Source organism: Sarcophilus harrisii, chromosome 3 (genome assembly GCF_902635505.1).
Source record: "Sarcophilus harrisii chromosome 3, mSarHar1.11, whole genome shotgun sequence".
NCBI lineage: Eukaryota > Metazoa > Chordata > Mammalia > Dasyuromorphia > Dasyuridae > Sarcophilus > Sarcophilus harrisii.
In genome coordinates, this window is record NC_045428.1 from 229,284,442 (window position 1) to 229,302,500 (window position 18,059).

The 18,059-nt window shown below is 36.7% G+C and overlaps 1 protein-coding gene across 4 annotated transcripts in view; it reads right to left on the reverse strand.

Moving 5' to 3' along the window:
• The window catches only part of TBC1D8 (TBC1 domain family member 8), a 123,533-nt gene extending 105,982 nt beyond the window's left edge, over positions 1-17,551 (reverse strand). For all 4 annotated transcript variants that reach the window (XM_003765662.4, XM_031959153.1, XM_023500430.2 and 1 more), the window contains exon 1: positions 17,342-17,551. In XM_003765662.4, the coding sequence (XP_003765710.1) occupies positions 17,342-17,468 (127 nt within the window). In that variant the 5' untranslated portion in view covers positions 17,469-17,551. The remainder of the gene's footprint in view (positions 1-17,341) is intronic.
• Between the last annotated feature and the right edge of the window lie 508 nt (positions 17,552-18,059).

Below are 18,059 nucleotides of genomic sequence, written 5' to 3' on the forward strand. Positions count from 1 at the left end.
GGGATTCTTCTATAACTGGATCCTGAGGATTCAGCACAAGCTTATAAAGGTACAATTTTGTTGTTCTGTCATTTTCAGTCGTGCAACTCTTCATTATTCCATTTGGAGTTTTCTTGGCAAAGATCCTGGAGTGGTTTGTCATTTCCTTCTCCAGCTCCTTTAACAGATGAGGAAACTGAGGTAATGAAGTGACTTCCCCAGGGTCACAGAGCTATTAAATATTTGAGGCTAGATTTCAACTCAGGAAAATAGTCTTCCCAACCCTAGGCCTGGCAGTATTCACTAAGTCACCAAGTTGCCCATAATGGTACAAAAGCAGCAGTAAAAATGTTCTTCTTGCTGCCATGAATGTCAGCACCTTGGATCAAAGCTCCTTTAGCTTCAACTTAGTTACAGCTATTGGTATTTTTATATTCACATAATTTCATCACATAACATGTCAAAAATGTCAGCATTTGTTTGGTCCTGGGCAACTGGCTAAAGTTCTCTGGGCCACAATTTCCTGAAGGGGTTGGATTATATTATTTCTAAAGTCTCTTTCAGCATTAAAGTTCTGTGAGACCATGATTCCTCACAAAGACACAATGATGCACTGGGCTTACTGGCAACTGGACTTTATGTTAACAGTTTCCAGTCATGAAAGGCCCCTCCCATACGACTAAAGGGCTTGAAACCAGCAGCTGGTACAGCTATTTTTAAACGTGAAAATGAATCCCCCTAATTCCAATCAACCAAGGACTGGTTACTGAGATTCTACATATAGGAGAAGAAATGACAATCAGCCAGATATCTAAAATGGAAGATATAGAATATGCTACCTCCTTAACTAAAAACAAGTTTGGAAAAGGTTTGACATGTCAATATATCTCCAAACCCAAGTGAAGAGTTACAAATCAACAGATTTCCTTCAAAGTTGTACTTTTAGACTTGTTAATATGTCATGGACTCTGGAAAGCTATTCTGCATGAGAATTAAGGAACAGTAAGAAATCAGGAATTAAAACCTACCTCCTTTCTACTTGGAGTATTTACTAGGATGTTCAGTTAAATGTTAAATTAAAAAAAACCTAGTACCTATGCAAAAGACTTTGTGGAAATTGATGAAGCACCTTTGACTAATTCATGGGGTTCATAGCAGGAAAATATAGACATATGTTATAGTACATTCATTTCCAATTATACCTTCCACATAAAACAATGTAGATGGATGCATCTGAAAAAAGTTCCTGGACAAAGGATTACCGATTTAGGACCAGAAGAGATTTTTACAGCTCCTTTATTTCATAGATGATTAAAGTGAAACTCATATAACTGTAATCATACTGTAATAAATAATAAACCTAAAAAATTCAGAAAAACACAGGAAAACTTCTATGAACTGATGCAAAGCCAAGAGAAACCAAAAGAAATATGATGACTATAATCATGCAAATAAAAATAACACTAAATTTCAGATTAAATGCAGTAACCAATCTTGGATGCAGAGAACAGATCATGAAACACACTTTTCCTCAGTAGGAAAGCAGAGAATAAGGAGTACAGAAGTGTACTCTCACCCAGCACATGGCTCACAAGTGTTGATTCCAGGGAGGAGCTGAAGTTGGGATATATTAATGTACTATAATTATCATGTCTCCGGGGCATGGCTTGGGAGGGACTGGGAAGACTTCATAAGATTTTGAATTGAGAGAGATAAGGGCACTGCATAATGCTCTGGCTATAACAGAGCCTTTGCCAACATCATGAAAATAAAAACTGTTTTTGCAGTCTAGTCTACTCTATATGATTTTCTCTGATTTCCATGATCTCCCAAAGCATTTAATATTTAGCCAAAATGTTTAATACCTTTTTCTATCATTCTCTTTTATGCATGTCTTCTCAGTTAGACCAAAAACTCCTCCACGACAGGATATAAAAGACTATTTTATAATATTACTTTTGTATATCCCAATAATGCCTTGCTCAATGCTAAACACAGGCAATTTACTGACTGTAGCACATATATTTCTAACCAACTTCAAAATTAAAAGAATATTGTTAAGTAAAGGGAAGTTAAGGCAGAAACAAATACCTAAAATGACAGTTGTAATATGCAGCTATGCAGATACATAAACTCTTCTCATAATGATTATTTGTATTCTTGAACAAAAAAAGTACTGCCAGAAATTATAAAATTAAAACTCAAAATTTGTTTGGAAGATTTATTTTATAACAAATTTTAAATTTTATTTTTATTCTAAATTTAAATATCAAATAAAATGGGCATTTCTACATATACAATATGACATATATATGGTATAATATAAATCATATATAAGAGAATAGACATAAATATATAGTAAAGAAACAAAGGAGAGGAAAGGAGGGAGAGAGGTGAAGAGAAACACAATAAAGAAAGAACACAATTGTTTATGTGTTGTTTCTTCTATTAGAATGTGAACTTCTTAAGAGCAGAGACTAGTTCTGATTTTCCTTTATACTCCTAGTGATTAGCACAGAGCTTCATGCAAAGAGTAAACACTTAATAAATTGAGTTTTTTGGACTGACTTTCTTTTTTTTGCTACCCTATTCCCTTTCTTTTCCCCTTCCCATCTCAATCAGTGGAAGAAAAAAATCCTAGTAACATAGGTAGAGACAAGCAAATAAATTCCCACGTTAACTGTGCCTGAAAAAAAAAGTTTTATTTTGCATTTTGAGTCCCTTACCTGTCTGTCAGGAAGTACATGGCATGCATCCTTAGTACTCTGAAATCATGGCTGGCCATTCCACTGATGAGAGTTCTTAAATCTTTCAAAGTTGTTATTCTGTAAAATGTTGTCATACACATTTTTCACCTGGTTCTGCTCACTTTATTCTTAAACCATTTATATGAGCCTTTCCAGATTTCTTGGAAACCAACCCCTTCAATAATTTCTTACAGCACAATAGTATTCCTTTTACATTTGTATGCCAATTTTTTTTCATCCATTCCCCAAATGATGTTTCTAGTTCCTGGCTATAAAAAAAAGAATTGTTACAGTCCTTTTCATTTGAGTTTGATGTCTTTAGGCTATATGCCCAGTAGTGCTATCATTGAGTCAAAAGTACAATTTAATGAATTTGGGGGCATAATTCTAAACTGCTAAAAGTCCAAAGTTATATTTTGTATTTAATTTATACTTTAACATATTTAACATGTATTGGTCAACCTGCCATCTAGGGGAGGAGATGGGAGGAAGGAGGGGAAAAATTGGAACAAAAGGTTTGGCAATTGTCAGTGCTGTAAAATTACCCATGCATATAACTTGTAAATAAAAAACTATAATAAAAAATTAAAAATCAAAAAATCAAAAAAAAAAGTCCAAAGTTAAAATGGTTACATTTAAATATTGTGGGGAGGGAGTTTTCAGAGTAAAGATTAAGAATACTATAGTCTTGAGAGGTCCCTATTCTTAAAAAAAAAAAAAAAGAGTAAATGTTACTTTTTCATTATTACAATCTGTGAAAGTAAGCCAGAAATGGAGGTGGCAATCAACAAGAAGTCAACAAGCATTTATTAAGTAACTACTATTAAAAAAATAAGGAGGACAACAAAATCATCATGTCTCTAAAACTAGCTTCCCTATCAGGGGAAAAAAAGAGGGGCTCTTTTCCCAGCAGACAAGAGGCATAATGCTTCTCAATGAAGATGCTCTGGAATTAGAAGTAAATGAAAACATGTAACATTAGAGACATTTCTGGAAATAGATTTGAGGCTTCTGTGAAGACAACACACCCTACGTGTGCTAGACATTATAAAAGCTAAAAATGGAGTAGTGAGAAGACAAATAGATATGAAACATAAACAGTCTGTAAAGCAACAGTGCCATACTATTCTAACTGTTGCTAATCATAGCCAAGATAGTTCAGTCCTTTCTGTTAATTTTGAAAACATCACAGTATAACATATTTACTTTCTCAGTCTTTGTGTTTCCTGCATACAGAGCAATAATCCCCACATCTTGTTTTCTGGCTAAGAAACACCAGGACTTCAGTCAGCCCAAAGCAGGCTATAAAATTTTTGTAACTTTATAAGTACTAGAAAAGCTCACATTTTAAAGGAACTTTGCACAGAGTTTTTTAATAAAACAAAAATTATGACATGTTTTAAAATTCATTTGAATTTTTAATTTAGTAGGCTATATTTTCTTAAAATTAGTGCATACACATATAAAATATGTACATATACACTTGTGTTGTTCAGTTGTTTTCAGTCACGTCCAACTTTTTGTGACCCCATTTGGGGTTTTCTTGGCAAAGATACTGGAGTGGTTTGCCATTTTCTTTTTTAGTTCATTTTGCAGATAATGCAAACAGGGTGAAATGACTTGTTAAGATCACATAACTAATAAGTTCTAGTTTCTGGCTATGAAAAAAAAGAATTGTTACAGTCCTTTTCATTTGAGTTTGATCTCTTTAGGCTATATACCCAGTAGTGCTATCATTGAGTCAAAAGATATGTGCAATTTAATGAATCTGGGGGCATAATTCTAAATTGTTAAAAGTCCAAAGTTAAAATTTGAACTCAGAAGGATGAGTCTTCCCAATTCCAGACCAGCACTCTATCCATTCTACTACCTCGCTGACCCAAAACACATATGTAATAAATGTACTTTATACACACAAATATATAAAATACTTGCCTTTTTCCATTACTACACTCTTCATACTTTTCATTTACTAACTCTAATTCGGTCATATTTTTTAAACTTTAAATATACCTATGGAACCCATAAACACAGGCCCAGGGGTAATCCATTAATCAACCAGCATTTCTTAAGTGTCTATTATGTGCAATGCACTGTACTTGATCCTGAGGATTCTAATACACACACTCACAAACACACAAATGAAATCACTCTACCTCCAAGCAGCCTATTTAACCTATCTTCATATCAACTCAAATACTATATTAGAATTTTTGATATCTACACAATTTCATACTTAATACTTCAAAAGGGAAAAACGATCGTTTGCATTGAAATTCTTAACCCCTCAGTTCATGGATCCTATATCTCATATCATGTTTTCTCCAATGCCTTGGGAGAAACTGTCCCCAAATAACAGTAGTATTATACACTTAGTATGATAAGACTCATATAAAGAAAATAATTTAAAACAAAAATGGAGAGAAAAATTCAGTACCTAATTCTAAGAACAGAAATCAGCTATCTTATAAGGTTATGAGGGTTTCAACCCTTTTCCTTGTAGTATATCATGCATGTGGTAGAGAGGAATAGGGTCGACTGAGATAAGGGAATTCAGTGCAGAGAAATAAAGTTCCTCAAGGAATAGGGGATTGCCACCAATGCTTATAGCAAGTAATTCTCAAAACTGATAATGCAGAAAACATGGCACAAAGCAATAAATCCATGTACCAGTGATAACCAACCCATATTCAGTTTCCAATAGATAAGCCAACTCCCACATCAGTAAGCCAGCACTACCATCGTGATAGGATTTAAACTAGTCATCTTCAGTTTTGTCTATTACATATTCGTAGCTACCATTCTATCTTTCAACTCCTTGCAATCTCAATCATTCAAAATATAGTTCCAACCCCAGAATAATGGGGGAAAATGTTGTTGCTGATTTCATAATGAGGAAAAGTATATCAATTATATTTAAATAACTATTCATATTAATAGGAATTACTATAAATGTATCGGAAAAATGTTTGAAAGTATTACAATCCAAGTTTCAAAAATAGATATAAAAGGAGCATATTCTCTTTGGGAACTATATCCCTCAGGAGCTTGTGTATCATTACACATCATGAAGAAGTGAGCAGATACTGAGTGATCAGCATTCCCAGCACAGAAAATTTAAAAATATCAAGGAATAGATTTCCCTCTAGTGAATGGGAATGGCAAAAAAGGAAAGGGGGTGGGGGGAAGAGAGGGAAAATCACAGAAGGGAGGGGATGGGAAAGGAAAGGATAGAAAGGGATGAGAAAGGAGTAGGGGAGAAGGGAAAGGAGGAAGGAAGAAAGGAGTAGAGAGGAAAGAAAAGAAGGGGAGAAGGAAAAAAAGGAAAGGAGAGGAAAAGAGGAGAAGGAATAAAAACTTTTTATGATGGTGTTAGCATCCCTAGTATTAACAGAGGTATGTGACAATAATCAGAGTTCTCTAGGTTTCAAGCTTTAACTTTCATCCAATAATTCAGTCTCTAACATCTTTCCCTATTACATAGCAAGCAATGTGGTATAAAAAGGCAGCATGGGAAAAAAAAAAAAAAAAACAAAAAAAAAAAAACGAATGGATTCCAAAAAAGCCTTTACTACCTGGAAGCTTAAAAGAGGCTCCAACTTAATCTGTCATTTCAATGTGTGTGTACCAGTGATACAGATCAAAACCCATTCATGCCTGCCTATCTTATATGACTTTTACCCATGTCCTCACAGAATTATACCACACAGGGGGTTCTAATGTTGGGAAATGGGTGGTATGAGCCCACCCATTGGTTCCAAAGGACCAATGATAAAGAATATTATGCACCTCTTGACAGAGATATGAAGGATTCAAGAAACAGAGTGAGACGTACATTTTAGGCATGGCTAATGCAGGAATTTGTTTTTTTTTTTATTAAATATATTAGTTACAAGAGTTTCTTCTATTTTTTTCAAGGTGGGGAGAATTGGAGGCAAAGTAAATACTTGTTTCTTGAAAAATAATTAAAATATCAAAAGCCAACAAGCTATAATTAAGTTTTAGGAAATTAGTTTTAGGAATTTTGTCAAAAATGTACTTATTATCTAATGTGATAAAAGTGTAGTTTCATAAAAAAAAAACTAAAGAATATGTGTCAAAAATCTTGTGAACTCAATGAGAAATTGAGGATTGCAAAGGGAGGATATTTTGCATATTAAACATTTTTTATTAAAGATATATTATCTTATTTGAAGAATGTTTTCCACAGGAGTAGTAGAATAAAATCCTCTAAATAATTATAATGTGCCCTGGTCTTCCACATGCTTATCTTGCTGAATATTAAATAGGTACAAAAAGAAAACATCTTGGCACACACACACACACACACACACACAAACCCATTAAAAATATATTTAAAAACTCAGTAGCATAACAAAAGAGTGAAGAAAATAAATTGACTAACTAATTTACCTTTCCATTGCAGATGAAAAGAAGACCATAAGTCTTCTGAAGAGTAATTTGTAATCTGAAACCCTCATGAATCCAATTATCTTCTCTCAAATAATATTCTCTAAGTTTCTTTAATTTTGTCAAGCAAATTTACAGGACTCCTTTGTCTCATGTTTTCAGCTTGTCCTGTTTGTTACTAAAATATCTGCCTCTTCCTAAAGCTAAGCCAGACTCTGAAGAAGCAGTTGAACTAACTGTATTAGGGAAAGTGTAATGTTAAAGAAATTTAAATCATTGGAATTAGTTGTAGAAGGGAACTTAGAGAAATAAACTAGTCTAAATTACCTTAATTGATGGATAAGAAATCAGCTGAGAGAGATTGTAACTTTTGTACTTTACACAATAGTAATATAACCAGTCTGACTGTCACCATAGGCTGACCAATAGAAATTAGTGGTTTGTAGTAAAGAATAAAATAAAATAAGCTGAGTTTCACTGTTTTCTAAGGTGCCCATAAACTTTTCTTTTAAATGGCTAGCACATTTTCTGTTATTTTTCAATTCAATCTATTCACAGATAATTTTCCTAATTAAGGAAAGCTTTTTAAATAAGAGAAACAAAAAAGTAGAGAAACACTGAGGAATTTGATTTTAAAAACAAAACAAGTCTAGGCTTAAGGTTGTTGTTTTGTTTTCATCAATATTTATTGAGTGCCCACAATGTATTAGTCACTCTTTGTCTAGAGCAGCCGGAATAGACACTGCAGGAGATTATACTTTAAAAGGGTATTTGTTTTGTTTTCATGTACTGCATACCTCCCACAGGACAGAAGTAGAGACAAGAATAGATAAATTTCAGGTTGAAATGGTGATAGGTAATAAACAAAACTTACAGCTGTTAAGTCTATTGGGGAAATGATTCTGATTTTCTTTGAAATTGCTGGCATTAGTTTATCACCAGTTAGCTCAGAGAATGTGTGTCTGTTGGCACAGAACACAATTTACCCTATGAGGAGCAGCTGGCATAAGGGTAAAAGAGCTAGGAAGATCTGGACTTAATATTTTTCCTTACATATTAATGAGCTGAGAAAGCGTGGGCAAATTACCATGACGTCTTTGAGTCTCAGTTTTCTCAGCTGTAAAGTGGGAATGATGTACTTTTGGTAGCTAACCTCATGTCTGTAGATAAATTCAAATGAGACAAAGTACATTTTTGCTTTTCAAACCTTAAAATATTATGTAACTGTCTATTCTAATTCAAAAGGATTATTATTACCCTGATGCTAAATAGAGTCAAGCAGAGTTAGAATGGGGTATCTCCAAATAAGACACAATTGGCTCCTGTATACCTTTATGCTCTCCTAATTCCATACATTAAAAAACAAAACACAGAATCCCCCCAAACTTCCAATTCACAATTGGGAAAAAGTCTTTCTCAATTCTAACTCTAATCCTTATTACAGGATGCATAAAGAAATGAGAAAACTGGACTGAGAGTCAAAGAACCATGATTCATATCCTAGGTCTATAACTTTGGACAGGTCACTCAACTTTACGCTATCCTTAGTTTCCTCATCTATAAAATGGGGTTAGGAGCATTTATGTTAACTCTACAAGGCTCTTGTAAAGATAAAGTGAAATCATCTATATCAATCACCTCTTTTAAGTGTTATAGAAATATAAGCTATTACTATAACAATTCTTATTCTGCAATTATAGATCTTTCCCTATTTGAGGAGTCACTCAAGTATGCAGAATATTATTCAATTTTTTTGTTAATGTACAAAAATGATTATGGAAAATATTTGTACATAGTGAAAGAGTTATCAGTTTCATTTTTTAAGTGGTCCTTTGGCCACCACCAGAATACAAAAACAGGTTAGCAATGCTAAATGGATCTTTCTCTATTCATTTATTGCTCCCTAATAGGCCTCAGAATTTAAAAGGCTATATAGTTCTTCAAATGCTGAGCTGCTCTTGAACACCTCTATATATTTTTAAAATCTTTAGCCATATATACATTGCCAAACTTATTCATCACCCATGCCCATATTAAACTCAAATGATATTCCCTGAAAGATATAACAGAAATAAGTTTATTCAACAACCTTCTGATTTTTAACATCAATCCAGGTATACAACAAGGAAGACATATATATTGAAAGTTATTTGCCTCTGTCATGGATGCGGTCCAGAACAGTACAAATGAAAGAATTCTCTGTAGAGGCTGAGGCATCCATTTTGCCGATGACATTGTGCTGATCAGATTTAGCCCTGGAACACTGAGACCATAATCACCTAGAGGATTTCACCTTAATTAGCTACAGAGAAAAAAAATCAAGTAAATGAAGAGTACCTACCTATGATATTGCAATTGCACAGGCAAACCAGAGTAGACATATCAATATATCTATCTAATAAAGTGGACTCAGAATTGAATAAAAGAAAAGAGGATGGATTGCTTTTAGGAAATTGTCACCCTTTTAATATCACATACTTCTGGTGATGCTAGGTGGCTATTGGGTAATAGAATACAATAGACACCAAAGATTTAAAGTTGTGGGTCTCCCAAAAGTCATTGGAGAGACACAATGGGCATGAGCAGACTGACACATGTAATAAAAAGTGATGGAAAAATTAGTGAAAATTCTACCAGAGAGATATAAAAATGTAAAGGGCAGTGCCATAGAAGAGTTGCAAGACTACAGGATAAATGTGGAAGGCAGAGTCAAGACAGAAAAGAAGAATCCCTCCCAATTTCCCCCTCCAGACTAAAAGGTAAGTGATAGAAAGTCTGTGTGCTCCTCTGATAGATACACAATGTCCTGGAGATTTAAAGGAAAGACCTCAACAAATTGTAGGGAAACTCTATAAAGAACTGATGGGGAAACATGGGCAAAAGCCACACAGGATGAGGAATGGATGGGCAGTCATTCCTAACACTATGGGAGTACCTTAATGATTTGGATTATAGATCCATCAAAGTAAGGTATATCTGAAAAGGTCTCTCATTCAATTTCTCTACTTCTTCATCCTTTGAATGGACAAACAATGGGGGTGGGGGAAAAGAATCAGCAAAATTCTCATGGAAGAGACTAAGTCTGAACTCTGAGGATAAAATAACAACTAGGCATTATAAAAGGGAGAAATGAGGAAGGAATGAATTCCAGACAGTGCAAAGAAAATGTGATAAAAGTTGGCATGTCATGTGTGAACAACAGCAAACTGTACAGTTTGGCTGTAAATTCCAAGTGTGTAAAGGGAAATACTATGTAAGGAATCTGGAGATTTAAGGTTGGAGTCAGATTAAAGACTATAAATGACAAAATGAGAAGTTTGCATTTTACTCTACAGACAACAAGGAATTATTAGAGCTTACTGAGCCAGGAAGTGACTAGGTTAAGACCTGTGCTTTAGGAATATTTGGCAACTGTGGGAGAAATGAAGAGGAGAGTCTGGAAAAAAGGAGACCAATTAAGAAGCTATTTTAACATTTCAGAAGAGAAGTAATGAAAACCAAAACAAGGGCGGTTGCCATGTAAGTGGAAGAAAGGGAACAGATATGAGAAAATGTTGTGGAGATGGAATCAAAGTCAAATATGAGTAACTGGAAGGATAATCCTTGCCCTCAATTAAAAGAAAAAAATATGAAAAAGGATAGATTGGAAGAAGGGAGAGAAAATAGAGCTCTGTTTTGGATGTATTGAGTTTTCCTACTGATACCAATGGGAAATACAATTCAAAATATTCTCAAGAGAGAGACTGGGTTAAATTTATGTATTTTGAAGTTCTATGCATAGAGCTGACAAGATCACTGAATGTATATTAAAAGAATAGAAGAAGGTCCAAAATAGAACTTGAGGGTCCTCCCCCAGTTAGAGGGACAGGACAAAAGAGACAGAGAAACAGGAAGAGAACCAAGAGAAAGCAGCATCAGGAAAAACTCCAAGAGCTGTGTATACTTAAGAAAGAAAGGTAAACCAGGTCAAATGCTTACAAGAAGAGTAGAGTGGAGTGGAGTGTTTTATTAGATAATTATGAATACATTACTCTTACTATATTCAAATGAAATGTATTATATCATGTGTAAGAAAATACTATTGTAGAGTGCGGGCCTACAAAGACCTGTGATTTAAATCATCAATGAAAAGGAATTTCTTGCCCTTGTTTCTCCTATATTTGCAATTTGTGGGCAATTATACTCTCAGAAAGAAACCTAGGGCACTTAAAGTATGAATGACTTGCCCAGGTTAGTAACACAGTGAAACCAGTATGTACAGGAGATTAGGACTCTGTTCCCATGCGGCCTCTCTCATTATTATGCCATTTAATGTTACTTTGTCACATTTTTAAAATGCTTACAAACTCATTTAAGTCGTTTGATGTAATTTAGGTCCTTATGTCTGATTTAATGGTCCTCATTCCAATTTGAATTTGACAACACTAATCTAAATTACCAAAAATGGTCTTAATTTATGAAATCAAATTGACCAAAGGAGTTGGTTCAGAATTGAACAAAAGAATGAACATGCTTGAAACAAGGAATTATAAAGGAGAATAATTAAAGATATCATCAAAGAAAAGTATAATACCAAAAGTCAACAAAATAGGCATGTAGAGCAGGGCTTCTTAAAATTTTTCTACTCATGACTCCTTTTTGTCTGAGAAATTTTTACATTACCCCTGGGTATACATACATACATACATACATACACACACACACACACACATATATAACAGGTATAAAATCAAATATTTACAGATAGTAAATCATAATTTCATGATATCACATTCAGTTAAGAGACCCCATATGAGGTCACAACTCACAGTTTAAGAAGTTTTGCTGTAGAGCCAATGAACAACCAATGGTGCTCCATTGATATCCTTACAAAGTCAAAACAAGTTGAGGATAGTACCTAATATACTAGGTGGAAACTATACGTAAAATTTATAGGAAGACAAGAACAAGATTCACATAGGATGAGCAAGCATAAGTGGATGAATTATAATCTATATTGCTACAGGAAATACCTGGATATAAGAGATCACAGACCCATTTGAGTATGATCAAATCCAAAATCAGGAACAAAGGGTTAATTTAAGCATAAGTGAAATGAGGAAAACCAAAAGATCATTGTACACAGCAGCAATAAGATTATACAATGGCAATTCTGATAGATGTGGCTCTTTTCAACAATGAGAAGATTTAAGCCAGTTCCAATGGTCTTATGATGGAGAGAGAACCATCTACACCCAGAGAGAGAACCATCTACACCCAGAGAGAGAACTGTGGGAACTAAGTGTAGATCACAACATAGCATTTTCATTCTTTTTATTGTTATTTGCTTGTATTTTCTTTTCATTTTTTTCTTTTTGATCTGATTTTTCTTGTGCAGCAAGATTACTGTATAAATATGTATGCATATATTGGATTTAATATATATTTTTTACTATGTTTAACATATATATATATATATATATATATATATATATATATATATATGATTACTTGTTGTCTGGGGGAGAGGGTGGGAAAAAGGGAGGAAAAACTGGAACACAAGATTTTGCAAAGATCAGTGGTGAAAACTTGTCCATGCATGCTTTGAAAATAAAAAGATTTAATTTTAAAAAATGCTCCTTTCTAGCACATTTTACCATCCCAGAAAAGCCTGAATTTCAAAATTACTTAAGAGTCCAACTAGGTGCTGGCACCATGTCCAACTTAGTATTGCCCAGTTGTTTATTTCCCTTTGAATGCAGGAACGTCACTAATGTTGGCATTCTGAAAACCTCCTACAGTGGTACACTTAGCAAAGGTAATAAAGTCTGATCCAAAACTGACATGATCAGTTTAAGAGAGTAGTGAATCTATCTCAGTTGACTTACAGATTGACTTAGAGGATAGTAGCCTCTTTTATGCTAAACCTACTACTTGTATATTTAATGTGGTAAAGGGAGACTATTTTATATGAATTTCATTGATACCTAGAGATTCTATAGCACCTCTGCCCCCAATGGCGAGTGCTGAGGTAGAAGAACAAGACTATCACTGAGGTCTTCAAATTCCTCAAACTTAGGGATAAGGAAGTATAAACTCTGGAAGATAAAGATGAGTTCTCTTATTCTGTTGCCTGAGAAACAGTGGTACAAGGACGAAGTTTATTATGTCTTCACTGTAGAGTACAGAACTTTGGAGAACTGACATACTTTTTAATCCTCAAGGCAATAGTAGAAAGGAGAAACAGAGACATCAAGACACTCCTCCAAAAACAGAAGAAAGGGGGAGCCACAGGTAACTTTAGAGAACTTTAAAATTTAGCTCTTTACACTATTAATTTTTTGATTTTTGATAAAGATGCAATGGCGCGGGCAGACAGGTTTTATAACCCACTGGAAGGGCAGTGTCCAGTGCGAACAGCTCTACTATCTTTAGATAATAGCCAGGTGATGTGGAGAGACCCAGAAAGTGGTGAATGGAAGGGACCACTACTAACCTGTGTTATATTTCCACCCTCTACATATATAAGTTCCACCCTCTATAAGTTATCTCAACTCTTGCCATTTTTCCTTTTTGGTCATCACCAGGTGATCCCCCACAAGTGTTCTGCTTCCATTTTCAAGAATAATATGATCATAATCTTTTATTTCTCTATTTCTCCCTAGGTCTTACTTTACCTAAACTCATTTTTCATTATTTTTCCCTGTTATTGCAGGCCGGTTCTGCTCTGGCCACAGTGCCCTCTCTTTCATAATCATATCCCTTAGTAAAAGTTCAGCAGCAATAACAAAATTAAAACTCATAGGACTGAGGCTAAAAAGATCCTAAGAGACTATCTCATCCACCCCTCTCATTTTACAGATGAGAACCTTGGTCCAAGGTCATAGAAAGTGCTAAAACCAGGTCTTTTGACAGCTAGTCCTAATTTGTTCAGTAGTTTTCAGCTGTATCCAACTGAACCTCCCCTCCCCCGCATCTGAGCTTTTCTTGGCAAAGATGCTGCAGTAGTTTGTTCTTTTCTTCTCCAGTTCATTTTACAGATGAACAAACTGAAGCAAATAGGGTTAAATGACCCAGGAACATACAAGTAGTACAAGTCTGGGGTCAGTTATGAACTCAGGTCTTTCTGACTCCAGCCCATGTATCTGTCTCTAGTTCTATAGTACAATTTTCCCTTCCTGTCTCCTCCAATTATCTATTTATATTTTATCTATAATACTATTTGCATAGTCTCTACTTCTCTGCTGACTTTCACCAAAAGTCTCAAATGTCACTCTTACTCCAGATTTTTAGGGTTTAAAAGAATGATTTTTCACTCACAAATTATTCTGTGTATTCTTTCCTTTCTGGGTTACCAGATTAAACTCCTATAATTTCCCAAATCTTCATAACAGTGATATTTCTCTTAGTCTAGATCATAAAATTCCCATTAAGGACAATCTGACCTGATAATTCAATGTTTCTCCAACTATATAACAAATGCAACTTATTTCATGGTCTCATTTCTAAAAGTGTATAGCATAAAACTGAAGGGAAAAAAAAAACCTGTGCCATCATTAAGGTCAACATGGTAAACTGTGTCCCTAGGAAGTTAAATAGTCAGGAAACATGAGTTCTTTTGATTCTTAAGACCAACACCCTCAACACTCTGCCTCTCTCTTTTTTACTTGTTTTATTTTTTGGAGAGAGAGAGAGAGAGTGTGTGTGTGTGTGTGTGTGTGAGTGAGTTTTGGACAAGGGAAGTGTGGTGCATAGAATACTGGACTCACAATTAGGAAGATAGGCATTCAAATTTTTTTCTCTAACATATTATTATGTGATCCTCGGAAATTCACTCAATCTCTCTGGGACCTAATTTTCTCATTTGTAAAATGAGAAGGTCCAACTAAATGACTACCAGCTCTAAATTTATGATCCTAAGAGAATATACTACTTATACTTGCTAAGAGGTTCATTACACTGTATTCACAATTATAGGCAAGAAACAATTAGAATCCAAGCCTGAGAAAACACTATAGTGGATTCAAGGCCATTGAATGTAACAAAGTCTTCATGATTCAAAACAGCTTTGAGTCTATCATAAATTATTATTGGACAACCCATAATGTGTGCAATGTTATATAGCTTGATAAATCAACAGGAAGTCTCAGCTCCCTCCCTATCCCCCTCTCCCAAATACTTTTCAATTGAACAAATACTTTCAATTTATCATCAAATTCTAATCCTGAGCAACATGTCCACCATAAAGAATAGCTATCATACTTACTCCAAGTGGATATTCAAATAAATATCCTAAAAGATAAAATCTCCCCAAATCTACTCTTTCCCTTCCAATTCATCCTGAATGATGATAATTAACTTCTCTCTTCAAAGATTCTCCAATGGTTTGTTTTTGTTGCTCATTTTGTTTGTTTGACTCTTCCTGATCTTTGAGGTTTTCTTAGCAAAAATACTGGAGTGTTTTGACATTTCTTTCTCCAGGTCATTTTACAAATGAGGAAACTGAGGTAAACAGGGTTAAGTGACTTGCCCAGGGTCACATAGTTAAGTAAGTGGCTGAAGCTAGATTTGAACTCAGGAAGATTAGTCTTCCTGACTCTAGGCACTCTATTCACTTCTTCATTTAGTTTGGTTCTTTTTTTATCAAGTCTAAAATCCTGTGTCTAACTTTTGGGGCATCTATCTCCCAACACAAATAGCCTGATCCTCTTCTTTCAGAAAATCATTGTTCTTATTCAGAAGGCATGAGTAATGACAGGGAAAGTGTCCCTTTCCCTCATTTATAATGTCATCCTTGATCCTTTCCATCTATCCAACCAACAACTCTGACTCCTTTCTCTGAATATTTGTGTCACAAAACTTTCCAACTACAGTTTTTTCATCTCATTTTCCCACATATTTTATAGTCCTCATACTACTTCTGCTTTCCCTACTACAGAGTACACAGCTATGCCTACAGTTGTATTCAGCTGATGAAACTTGTTGAACAATTCCCTTGGTTTTTATATGGCATTTCTTAACACACCTTTGTTTCTTAATTCAACAAACATTTAGTAATAACCTTATGAATTCAAGCCCTTGTGCTGGGTGCTGGATATAAATTAAAAAACAAAAACAAAAAAAAACAAAACAAAAACAAGGCTTCTCTGTACTTAGTGTTCACTTTCTTTTGTATTTAGGATTTTTTTCCCTCCTTTAGCAATCCAGATTTTTGTCTCAGATCATCCCCTTAGGGGAAGCTGAAGCCCAAAAAAAAAAAAAAAAGGTTAAACCGTTTGATTTTGCAATCAGGAAGATTAACTTTAGAAATGACAGTACAGTAGCTCCTCCAGCTTCCCCTCCCTCGCTTCTGTGATAACCCTACAAGTACCTCTTCTATTGAGGTACACCGAGCTGAAAGTCTGAACCTACCCACTCCCGTCTCCCACCCCCGCTCCCAAGAGTCACCCACACAAAAAAGTTTAGCAATACTCTTAGGTAAACCTAATTCCTCTAGGTAGGATTGAACTACCTAGGATCCTACCTCTTCATAAGCACTCAGCTGAAACTGGTTTCCCGTCTCCTACACTGACCCAGGCTTCCTCGAAGGATGGAGCTAGGGCAAACTGCACACGCTTTATCCCCGAGGGTTATTGCTACCTACCTGCACAGGTGAAAACAGAATTTCCTGTTTCTTTCTGTACAAAGTCTATCTCTCTAACTCAGGCCTTCAATCCAACTCTTGTTTACCTGAAAAGCAGTTCTATAATAAAGCTGGGCCACCTAGCTCTTATCCCATAACTTCCACTGACAGGACCCTCTCACACCATAACCTGGAAGGGTTTTTTTACAAGTGCAATTCGAAAGGAAATCCCAAATCCTATAAGTCAACCTTCACTTCCACCTCCAGCATCTTCAAAACAGCAACTCTCAACTAGGAATTGACCAATGCCACCTAAGAGGTTCGACAGCCCCTCTCCCCATCTTTGCCCAACAGCCCGTGGCCCCCGGGAAGCTTCCAAGGAGTCGGCCCTTTTAGCTACGAACGCTCTGGGCTCCGCCGTCTGCCAAGTATCTAAGCTCCTTCTCCTGACCTCCAAAGCTACCCCCTCCTTCTTTTGTCCCCAGCCCCCGGATCAGTTTGGCCGTTGCCCCTCTTGCCTCGACCCAACCCAGTGGCTCTACCCCTGCTGTCCGTCCCTTCCCTCTGGGGAGTCCCGAGAGACACCTGGGCTCCCACCGCTTACCCGTGAAGCGGCCGCTGCCTTCCCCGTGGCCCCTCCGGCGCTGTAGGATGAAGTAGCAGCTGCTCTTCTGGGTGACCCAGAGCTTCAGGGCGTTCTTCAGCAGCACTTCCTCGGGCTTCAGCCACATCTTCCGCGCCTCCCGCAGCGGCCGCAGCAGCCGCTGCTGCCGTCCCCTCCGTCCCGTCGGGGCTGCAGCCTCTGTCCCTTCGCCCCGGAATCCCGCGGCTCCTCACGGCTCCGCCCCCAGCCCGCCTGCCAGAGGCCCCGCGGGTCACATCGTCCCCCACCGGGCCTGGCCCTGGTCCGCCCCCTACAGCTCTCACTCCCACTCCTTTCGTCCGATCTGCTGCAGCCGGCTGGGGAGAAGGGGGAGTGCGGGTGCGCTCCGGGACTGCAGCCCCGTGTCGGTCCCCACTTAGTAGGGAGAAAGGAGCTCAGTTGGGGCTGAGGATGGAGCTCGGGCTGGAAGCTATGCCTCCCGAGGAGCAGCAGTCTGCTCCCTCAGAGGACCAGGGAAAAAGAAAGAGAAAGGGGTGCAACAGAGCCCAAGAAGCAGAGGAACCGGCAGCTGCAGCCTGGAGCCCAGCGCGCTTCCCAGGGCTGCGCTCCCAGCCCGAGCTCCTCCCAGCTGTCGGCTCGGAGGCGTCGTCAGCCAAAGGCAGCTTCTAGGGTAGGAGCAGGTTGGGTTTCCGTGTTTCTGCCTCTCCCCAGCGCACAG